At 39.1% G+C, this 11,517-nt stretch overlaps 1 protein-coding gene across 1 annotated transcript in view; it reads left to right on the top strand.

Annotated features, from left to right (window-relative positions):
* Positions 1-10,729, top strand: part of LOC104966354 (retinal-specific ATP-binding cassette transporter-like) — an 18,559-nt gene extending 7,830 nt beyond the window's left edge. The window contains exons 2-16 of the mRNA XM_010795543.1: positions 415-584; positions 1,267-1,444; positions 2,067-2,182; positions 2,364-2,511; positions 3,358-3,481; positions 4,157-4,286; positions 4,463-4,583; positions 5,180-5,242; positions 5,518-5,624; positions 6,346-6,487; positions 7,277-7,411; positions 7,669-7,772; positions 7,959-8,051; positions 8,587-8,836; positions 9,975-10,729. Of these exons, the coding sequence (XP_010793845.1) occupies positions 415-584; positions 1,267-1,444; positions 2,067-2,182; positions 2,364-2,511; positions 3,358-3,481; positions 4,157-4,286; positions 4,463-4,583; positions 5,180-5,242; positions 5,518-5,624; positions 6,346-6,487; positions 7,277-7,411; positions 7,669-7,772; positions 7,959-8,051; positions 8,587-8,836; positions 9,975-10,106 (2,013 nt within the window). The 3' untranslated portion in view covers positions 10,107-10,729. The remainder of the gene's footprint in view (positions 1-414; positions 585-1,266; positions 1,445-2,066; positions 2,183-2,363; positions 2,512-3,357; positions 3,482-4,156; positions 4,287-4,462; positions 4,584-5,179; positions 5,243-5,517; positions 5,625-6,345; positions 6,488-7,276; positions 7,412-7,668; positions 7,773-7,958; positions 8,052-8,586; positions 8,837-9,974) is intronic.
* The last annotated feature ends 788 nt before the right edge of the window (positions 10,730-11,517 follow it).

The following is an 11,517-nucleotide window of genomic DNA, read 5'->3' as shown; positions in this document are numbered from 1 at the left end:
TGCACGTTTCAGAGTGGCCTTTTATTGTGGCCAGCCTAAGGCACACCTGTGCAATAATCATGCTGTCTAATCAGCATCTTGATATGCCACACCTGTGAGGTGGGATGGATTATCTCGGCAAAGGAGAAGTGCTCACTATCACAGATTTTTTCAGATTTGTGAACAATATTTGAGAGAAATGGTTATTTTGTGTATATAGAAAATGTTTTAGATCTTTGAGTTCATCTCATGAAAAATGGGAGCAAAAACAAAAGTGTTGCATTTATATTTTTGTTCAGTGTATGTATTTTGATATAGTCTTGAAGTTACAACCGGCCCTTTGAGTGCAACCATAAAGCTGATGTGGCCCGCGATGAGATTGAGTTTGACACCCCTGGTGTAAATTGTTCAGTTAACTCTGCTCTCCTTCCTCAGGTTTGGTATAATAACAAAGGCTGGCACGCCATGGTGGCCTTCATGAACGTGGCCAATAACGCCATCCTGCGGGCTTTCCTGCCTCCATCCTCCAAACCTATGGAGTTTGGCATCACCGCCATCAACCACCCTCTGAACCTGACCAAGGAGCAGCTGTCCGAAATCACAGTGTGAGTGTTTACCTAATATTAAAGGTAGGGTATGTAAGTTTGAGAAACCGGCTCGAGTGCGCTAGAATTTGAAAGTACGCAGCCGAAAAAAATCTGCCACTTCCTTCAGACTTCCTTACAGAGCCCCTCCTCCAACACACACGATCGCGCACATGACCAATGAGGGCACGAGATAAGTTTGTGCACAGATGGAAGGCTGACAGGCAGGTTAAATTGTGTTTTAAAATTGTTTTATTCGTATATGAAAACAAATGTTGTATTACTATAAAAGTGAAAGATATATTTTTATTTTATTTTTTTGAGCAGCGAAAACGCATTCTGTTCTTTCTCTGTTATTTCCCCGTTTATACAAATAAATGTATATACATGAATCTATCATTTTTAGAAAATAGTTTACATTTAAAGTAAATTGAAGATATAACTTAACATGAGTTACTTTTTGTAATTGTTTTAAAATTGACTTCTACCCAACTGTACATTTGCAAATTACTTTAATATTTGTATATATTTATTTTTTAAAAGAAAGCTAACATATAAGTGTTATTTTGATTTAAAAGCACTTTAATTTGGATTCCTCTCTAAAGCCACCATCCCAAGTTGCCATTTACTGTTTGTTATTAATTACACATATGTCATGTATTTACTTTGTCATTAACATTACTTGTTTTGCTTCTCTCCTCAGGTTGAACACTTCAGTCGACGCTGTGGTTGCGATCTGTGTTATTTTCGCCATGTCCTTCATCCCCGCCAGCTTCGTCCTCTACCTCATCCAGGAGCGAGTGACCAAGGCTAAACACCTGCAGTTTGTGAGCGGGGTCAGCCCTGTGGTTTACTGGGTGGCCAACTTCTTCTGGGACATGGTGAGTCAATCAGTGCTGGAGTCAATATATAATGTGCTCCCTGCTAATGCTGAAATGAATAACAATAATAATAATAATAATAATAATAATCTTTATTTGTTTCGCACCTTTCATACAACAAGTGCAGTTCAAGGTGCTTCACATTTCACAGAAAATTGATATCACACACCATACATACAGTTACCAGTAAAAGACATAAAAACAAACTAAAAATACCAAATAGTAGACATATAAAAAATACATTTAAATTAAAGGTACAATGATGAAATTGTGCAATAAAAGGGGGATAATGCAAATTCAACACACAATCAGATGACAGGTTAGAAAGCATAGCAATGCATTGAGAAAGTGCAGCAGATAGCAGGAGTCTGCTTCCTAAAAGTCTCATTTCTACAATTGTGTTTTGAGTTTCTTTTTTTTTTAAAGACTTGAAAGATGTGCAGTTTTCAAATCATTAAAAGTGATAAACCACATGTGGCATGTGTGCATTATAAACTCATCTTCAAACAGATGTTGTGGATTGTTCCTTGAAGCCAATTTGGTTTGGACATATGTTAATTTTAGTATATTAATAGATGTTTCTGTTCCTTGTCTTCATGTGAATGCTTCATCTCTTCCCTAGGTTAACTACTCCCTCAGCACTGCATTGGTGGTTGGCATTTTCCTGGCTTTTGATAAAAAGTGTTACACATCACCATCCAACCTGCCAGCACTAATAACTCTGCTTCTGCTCTATGGGTTAGTATTCTATTAATTTTAAATGGTTAATTTTTGTAAAGATTATATATATTATTGTGCAGGTGAGTAATGCCTTATCAGAATATGTCACCTCTTAACAACAAAAAGAGGAACTGAATTACAGCCCAAGTCAACATCAAGGAAATCTAATATATATATTTAAATACTTATTTTCCTCCAGGTGGTCGGTGACGCCCCTGATGTACCCCATGTCCTACATATTCGACATCCCCAGTACTGCCTACGTGTCTCTGTCCTGCATCAACCTGTTCATAGGCATCAACAGCAGCGCCATCACCTTCATCCTGGAGCTCTTTGAAAACAATCTGGTAATGATGTATGGATTTAAAAATAATTGCCAGATGACTTTTTGTTGTTTTTACCTTTCAACTCACAGCAAGGAAGGACAATTCATATAATGATTCCCTAAGGGTCAATATATTCACTGCAAAGATGCATTTTTGATATATTTAATGGGGAAATCGAGCAAAACACTTTTTAAAAAATCTTTAAGGGGTATACAAAGCAATCAACGTATACTGTCACTTTGTTTATTATATAAGCTATTGAATTAAGAAAATGCTTGCTACTTTCTAGAGTAAGGGATCTCAGAATCACAAGTAAACACTTGAAAATAACATTTTTTAATGGTGTCTAGGAAACGATGGGCTGTTAATAATTGTGTTTTTGAATTCTGGCATCTAACTTACCTCGATCCAAAGGAAGCTTTTCAAGACTTTGTTCAAAGGGGCTCATTAATAATGTGCAGCCGGGGCAGCAGAAGGTCTGAAGCTCAGAATAACAGTAACAAAAACAATGAGAGTGATGGGACCTGTTGGACTGGTGAGTAATTATTTAAGAAGAAGAGAGAAAAACAGAAATGAGAGGAAACAAAAGTCAGGGGGGACAGGGCAGAGACGCTGCTGCTGACAGGCTAACAGATGACTCACTGCTCTGCTGAAATATGGAGATGGTTCTTTTTACCAAATGGTTTTACTGGCACACACCTCTACTCTTTCAACTGAGCAGAGATAAATAAACACAATGCTGAGATGATGTACTGTAGTGATGCATATCCAGGATAATAATGACTTTCTGTAATAAGTATGTTGAAGTTGTCTTTCAATCCTGCACCCAAGTGAAATGTGTATTAATAAGTATATGTGTGTTGCCAGTCTCTGCTGATGTTCAATGAGTGGCTGAAGAAAGGCCTGCTGCTGTTCCCTCACTTCTGCCTGGGGAGAGGGCTGATCGACATGGCCATGAACCAGGCTGTGACGGATGTTTATGCCAGATTTGGTAAGTACTAGTGTTCCAACAAAACTCCCAATGAACAGTCACTAGAGGGCTAATGTAGGCTCACCACTTTGACACGTTTCAATGAAAAGAGTCTGTACTGAAGTTATAACTCAAATAAACAAACCATAACTTAAAGAGGACCAAACGGTCAACAGAAAATGTCTGTGCCTCTGTGTCATACTAATTACTGGCAAACAACAGGTGGACTAAATGCAAACAAACCACACCCATGTGACAAAGCCGGAAGTGTATTTTAAATAGAAATGTGTGCAGTCTAAAGTAACAACAATAATGGAAATAATTGCCTCAGGCTAAATAAGCATTTTGGCTTCTACAACTAATTCAGTTCCTAATGTTCCTTTACCTTTTGATCTTACTATTACAAGATCTGTAGCAAAGTCCGCCATCACTTAAAATATTTTAAATAAATTAGTCAGAAAATACTGCTATTTGAATATGTGTTCATTTATAGGTGACATAACCTAATATACTTATACATGATTCTCTTAATTTGACACTTCAGATATGTCGGTTCACTAACCTTTTTGAATGCTTCCCCTTATTGTTATTGCTGTAGGCACTGTCTGGAAAATATGTTTGTACTGCTTGTGAAATATAAAAACGACTGACTTTGTGCTGAACAGAGGTTCATTTTCAGTATGTATCTGTCTTCAGGTGAGGAGTTCACACAGGACCCGTTCCGGTGGGACTTTGTGGGGAAGAATATAGCTTTCATGGCAGTGGAAGGCTTTGTCTTCTTTATTCTTAATCTTCTGATCCAGTACCGCTTCTTCATGGACAATTGGTAAGCTTCTGTTCAAACACAGACGGTACAGGTCTGCACACACAGCATCTCAGCTGTTACACACATGTCTTGACCTTTCTTTACAAACTCTTTCACAGACGGTCAGAGCTCATACCCACCTGTGATCAGATACAACTGTAATGCTCATCCACAGATGATTTTCTCGCCCTCTTCAGGTTCACAAAGTGCCCGCAGACTACAGTAAGAGACGAGGATGAAGACGTGGCAGCAGAAAGGCAGAGAGTTTATGACGGAGCGAGCAAGACAGACATCCTGCAGATCAGAGACCTCTCTAAGGTGGAGACGCTGGCTCGCCTGTCTGATTTTTTCACGTTTAACTTTGAAATATATCACGTATAAAGTTGAATGAAATGTACAAGAAACAAAGTAATCCCTTGCAGTATTCATGGGTATAGCCACAAAACCTTAGTGGGTTAAATGCTGGATTAAAAATATGGGAATATTGGAGAGCTGGAAATACAGCTCCCTTTAATTGTGCGGAAATTATTTCTAATTAACTGCTTAAAGAAATGGAAAAGTACATAAGAGGCATAAAATGGAAAGAACAATACGATACAAAAGGTAGTCCACAACATGACAGGGGACATTTTAAATATAAAAATAATTATTGTCTGTTGTTTTTGTTTGGGGCTATTTTTATTAGATGATGACCATTTGTTTATGGAGGATGATTATAATCTCAAAAATGTAATTTGTTATTTTTTAAATGAAATAAAACATCCCGTTTCTTTCAAACAAATTTGAAGCGCAGAACAAAAAATGTTAAAAACTATAAGCAGGCAGATTAATGCTGTAGAAAATATTTGTTATCGTTTTAAATGCACTAAACAAATATGAATCAGTCATCATGTTTCCTTGCTTCCTCTGCACAGACGTATGTGGGCAGGAAGAGGGCAGCTGTGGACCGGATTTGTGTGGGTGTCCCTGCAGGAGAGGTAAAAACACTTTACATTCAGTTATTGGTGTCATTTATATCAAGTCTTGTTCTTTTTGTGTTTGCTCAGTTAAACCGAAATACCGATTAAGCTGCCATCAGACTGTTAGAGATTCAGATTATTTGCATTATCATTATATTAAGCCGAATTAGATTTGAAAGTTTCAAAAAGATATTAGCAGTCTGTATCAGCGAGTGCGTTTCAGCACTTTATTGTGTGTAATTCAGCAGAATGTGTCCTCGCATCAACAGACTGATTGTATTTTGTCCTGTTAGTGCTTTGGTCTTTTGGGAGTTAACGGAGCTGGAAAGACGACGACCTTCAAAATGCTGACTGGGGACAGTGATGTCAGCTCGGGGGAGGCCACTGTGGCTGGGTACAGGTACATAAAGATCCGTCCAAAAGGCCACACTGAGCTCGCAGCACTCTCGGTTCATCCTGCATGGCGTTCAAGATGGGAGACCGGAAACAGTCCAATGAGTTTAAACACAGAGAAGGTCAATCTGACATAATTCTGTTTGATGACACTATCTGACTATAAAACCAACACATGCGGTGCTCTGAATAGAAAAACTAGGAGCCAGGGTTTCATCGACGCTTTGTTTTTGAAGACTCAGATACATATTTTTTGTGGAGCTGCTGCAAAGTGATTTGAATTCTAATTTTCTATCTGTTAGAAATCCATTTTCTATGCCAACTTTTTAAGCAAACCATGTTTTCATCTCAGACACTTCAGAAATAATGACAGCCTGGGCTCGTTTTGAGGTGAGGTGAACAAATTAAATAACAGAACAGATAACTGGGGGAAAAAAACCCAAATTCTGTATCATCTTTCATATGACTCTACAGATGTATCTCAGGACTCCAGATTGGGAGTTATCAATGTATTAAATGGCATGAAATTAAAGACAATAACACATATTGTCCATTAAATTCAACTAACAAGAAGATTATCGTTCATTTTTGTATTATTTTGTTCATAAGAATCAGCTTCCCTCTCAAATGTGGATGTTTTAGATGACTTCATCAGTCTAATCCCACTCTGAAATCATGTTTCTGATTGGCTCAATGTAACGAGTGGCTCCTTGTGTCTTGTTTTGCAGCATCCTGACAGAGATTCTGGACGTGCACCAGAACATGGGCTACTGCCCTCAGTTCGAAGCCATCGATGAGCTGCTAACCGGCAGGGAGCATCTGTACCTGTACGCTCGTCTCAGAGGGGTGCCGGAGTGCGAGATCCCCAGAGTGAGTACGCCTCCAGCTCCTTTAATCTGTTACTGTCTTACTGAGCGCTGCAGAGAATATAGTATTAATTAATATCTCTCTGTGAGACACCCTGGGTGAAGCAGCCTGTTGCTGAACGAGCTGCACGGGGCAGACACATTGGGGAAGTGGGGGGAGACACGTTGTCCAACAAGATTGACAGCTTAGCCATTACTCTCCTGTCTCCACTTCCAGTGTCCAAGGGGCTTCCTGAAGCAGAGCTGGCCTTTAAATCTGTTTTATTCATTTTTTTGGGGGGGGGGGTCTTTTTTCCACAACTGTTTAAATTGTGCTTTTAATTTTTGCTGTTAAATTGTAGCAAAGGGTTCAGTAAACAGTACGTTTGGCCGGCCCTGAAACTGAGACGTTGACTTTAATGACATTTATTATGTCACAAGATATCACATACAGTAACTTCATTCTATTGCATTGCGCATACTGCTATATTTAGTATTTTCTTATAATAGTTCTCTATCTGTGTTTTTTAATTTTTGTTTTATGTATGCACCACGACACCAAGTCAAATTCCTCATACGTGTGAACCTACCTGGTAATAAACCCGTTTCTGATTCTGATTCTGATAGGGTTAGTTGAAAGCAATAATATTACGTTTAAATACAAAAATAGGTCATAATAATATTACGGCTTTCAACTAACCTGATACAGTTATTTGATATTTGTTGACATTCAAGTCAACTTTTCAGTTTTTTGATAAGTGATAAGATGTACTACGTGTTTTAATAAATGCTTCTCCCCCCTCTCCCCCTATAGGTGGCAGAGTGGGGCATCCAGAAGCTGGGCCTGACGGAGTACGCGGGCCGCTGCGCCGGGACCTACAGCGGAGGCAACAAGAGGAAACTCTCCACAGCGATCGCGATGATCGGGTGCCCGGCGCTGGTGCTGCTGGTGAGAGAGCCCATTGTTTGGGTTTCTGGGCTGGATGAGGATTTATCAATGAAATGGCCTACAGATCCAGATGGCGAGCCATATGGGTTCAGTCATGCCTGGCCTCCAGTGTTTTTTACATTGGCAGGGAACTATACAGTCCAATTCAAATTGACATAAATCAGAGATGTTTGCCATATGCTGATAGAGATAAGGACTTGGTCTCTGTTTATATGGAATGATGTGCTCAGAGAATTTTTTCGTGTGTGTGTGTTTAGGATGAGCCCACGACAGGGATGGACCCCCACTCTCGACGCTTCCTATGGAATGCCATCATGAGTGTGATCCAGGACGGGCGTGCCGTGGTGCTAACATCACACAGGTTCAACATCTAATAATGAAATTAATCCAGAGCACACACTCCTGCTGCAGCAGCTCAGCAAACACAGCTACTGTAACTCTTCTGCCAACAACTTGAATTATTTAGAACTATAAAGTATGAGTTATTGCTCATTGACATGGAGTAGTAGCAGTTAAAATAAAGATTGATGATGTTTTTTCTCACCAGTATGGAGGAGTGCGAGGCCCTCTGCACTCGACTGGCCATCATGGTCAACGGGACTTTCAAGTGTCTGGGTACCATCCAGCATCTCAAATACAAGTAAGAGGTTTTCTGTGTGGGTAGTGTTTTAATATCATAAATCTAAACCTGTAACACTGAAGTGCTTTGGCCACACTTTGTGCCAGAATATATCAGGCTCTACAACCAAGGCTTGACCAGTGTATACAACGGCCCTGTATGTACCTACTGTGACACATAGACTTTTATATTTATTAATATTAATAATATATATCTCTACTCATATTGATATGCCTGCAAAACCAACTACTCATGTTCTCCTAATCATAATGTTGTTATTCTTACCTAAACTGTTTCTTAGTTATTCTTATTTTTACTCTAATTACTCTTGTGTGACCTCATATCTTGCCTATCCTGTGTTTGACTCGTATTGTTATTAAAGGTTTGATTTAGTAAAGGTTTATTTAATCTTATCTTAAATGAAGGTCTGCATCTTGGAACATAAAATGAATATATAAAGAAACAGTCAAACTTGAAAAAATAACAATGCGAAGTTGTGATTTAAATTGTACTCTGGAAAATGTTTCTTTCTTCGCATTGTGTTTCCTTGCCTTAGGTTTGGTGACGGCTACGTAGTGACCATGAAGATGAAGGCAGCTCGAGCGGGCGTGTCTCTGGACCTGGAGCCCGTGGAGAGCTTCATGGAGAGCAGCTTCCCCGGCTGCGTGCAGAGGGAGAAGCACTACAACACGCTGCAGTACGAGATCGCCTCCTCCTCCCTGGCCAGGATATTCCAGGTGGTGGTGGCCAATAAAGAAAGGCTCAGCATCGAAGACTACTCTGTTTCCCAGACAACACTGGACCAGGTACTTCTGAACACAGACAATAAGAGTCTCAGACTGTGTTAAAAACCCCACTGCAGTCAGCATGTCGTTGTGTCCCTGAGACACAGTATTGAGTATGTAATTCGCTTTGGATAAAAGCGTCTAACAAGTAACATGTAATAATGTTAAAGGCATTTAGGGGAAACAGTCCTGATGATGTTTGTGAAGGAAGAATGGTTGGTGACCTCGTTATAATTTGTTTTTGAATATTTTTTATTCTTATTTATTCTACTATTTCAACAATTTAGACAGTTTATACATCTAAAAAAGAAACTAAATGAGTAGAAGCGGGAGGACAGAAAGCATAGCCTATACAGAAGTAGCCCTCCTGTTAGTCTTCCTGTTGCAGGATAAAGTAAATAAAAGATAATTCCGTAATTAACACAGATAAACAAAATTCTATATATACATACACGTACATATGTACACATATACATACAGTACATACACCAATTTCCAGGGTTAAATTAAAATACGACAAAGTATAAAAAATACAAAATAAATTCCTACAAGTACATGTTCAGATAACAAGACAGTTTAATTTCTCACCCTATTTTTATTTATTTTTATTTAAGAGAAGAGTGTATAAGAAAAGGCCTTAATGTGCTTTTTGAGGTGTTCCCTTTGCTGTAGTGTGTTATATAGGTTTGTGTGCATGTAAATGGTCTGCAAAAGCTAAAATCCCCAAAGTTCCCCCCAGAGGGAGTTTCTCTCCCACACACTCCCCCCCCCTGCCTGGAACGCCTCCATTGGACTTCTTTGTTTGTCGACACAAGTTGGAAGGGAGCACAATAAACCTGACGAGTTTGAATTTGAGTTGATTATGAGTTTATTTTCAATTGATAATTAGCTCACAATAAGTTCACTTACTCACACAAGCCATGGATTCAGGTCCGGATTTATAAGTCCGGACCTGAACCTGAACCTCTGGACTTGAGTCCGGACCTGAACCTGAATGTGAGTCCAGGTACGCAGCACTAATAGTGGCATATTTATGTAACACTTGCGTTTCTATTGGTTAAAATATGACTTACAATCAGCTACACTACGGTCCTTATGTGCCTTAATGCAGTTAAAAACATATTCAACAATGTACTGACTTGGTTTGTCTGTTTTGCAGGTGTTCGTTAACTTTGCCAAGCAGCAGACAGCAGAGGACGAGGACGCTACGCTAAACAAACGGACGGCAGGTCGAAGAAAAGATGTCAAGATCTTGCCCGTGCAGAGGAGAACACGTAAAGGTCCCGTGTAAATAAACCGAAACGGGGCAGTGATATAACTTTCTACATTCCACAGTTAAAGCAGCACTTTTAAATATAGCCAAATTATTTTTAGAGTAGAGACGAGACTTGCCAGTTAACCTGCCAAAGTAACTGGTAACACTGGCTTTTTTTTCTAGCCACTTAACAAGCAGCAAACCGGAGTTAGTCTTCCAAAATATTGTAAAAAAAGACATTAATTAGACTTTAAATGATGTATTTTAACAGCAAAACTGTGGGGAAACAGCTGGGTGTTCGTCTAAGTTCATCTGGTGTTTAGATTGACTGGCATGTATACATTTGTACATACTCTATGTTAAAATATTTAAGCACCTTAGAAACAGATTTTTTAACGTTTACATTAACGCACACACCTCAATTTTATGTCACACATGTAAACAAATGTCATATGATATTGGTTGCTAATTCTTTTCCATAACATATTTATTATTGCTTCTTTTTTGTTCAGTCATTCTTTGTTCAGTATTTCATACACTGCCATGTTATGTTACACCTCTTGAAGGAAAGGGAAAAAAGATATTTAACAAAATAAAGCTGTGAATGAAGAGGATTTATATTTTGTATCTGAACAAATAAAACTTTAATAAGCTTTATGCTCTTTGTACTCTCCATTAGTGGATTGTACTACATCATCAGTCCCAAATAAAACAGAGTTTCATAATGTACATATGAAGTAGTTTTTCTTGTATATATATTTCTCGAAATCTTAATTCCTCATGGTAAGCTACTGCTGGTTGTAGAAGTATAGTTTAAAGAGTTACAGTCCAACAACCTGCAATACGTCTGCTGACCTCCGATGAAAAGCTGAAAAGCCACTGGCCGTCAGTGGTGGAGTGATGCATGCTGGGAGGTTTGTCACACCCTGGATTCATCTGACACACGGGTTGCGGTCGAATAGTCCAAAAATCATAACCAGATTTTTTTACTATTCCACCACAATCACGGTCCAATGACTGTTTCCCCACCTCAAGTGATGCTGCCATTGCCTCAGGCCGCCCACTAGGCTGAACGTCATTGGCTACCTCAGAGAAACAGAGGGATGATGGTTATGTGGAATTCAGGACAGCTAATGAACTCTGTGGTGTGGATCTCACACTCGTCTCCTGTTCATTCGGTGCTCTGGATGAAGCTGATGAGCTGATTAGTGCCGCTGGGGGAGAGCAATGAGTCACACTGTACCTTGTGTTTTCCATGTAATATAACCATGAGTCCATTGAATTTCCAGGTATTTTTTATGTGCACAAATCTATATTAACAACCTGTCTTTTAAACAAATTTAATTTTTCAACACTTTTCCATAACAGGAATAATGCTAAGATAGTGGCCGTTTCTCAATCGCGAGGATGCTTGCTTGGTAGCACATGTCTTCCGAGTCACTTCCTT

This window comes from Notothenia coriiceps, unplaced genomic scaffold, assembly GCF_000735185.1.
Source record: "Notothenia coriiceps isolate Sejong01 unplaced genomic scaffold, NC01 NC01_scaffold00037246, whole genome shotgun sequence".
NCBI lineage: Eukaryota > Metazoa > Chordata > Actinopteri > Perciformes > Nototheniidae > Notothenia > Notothenia coriiceps.
The sequence above is the reverse complement of the archived record's forward strand: the minus strand, read 5'-3'. Positions and strand labels throughout refer to the sequence as shown.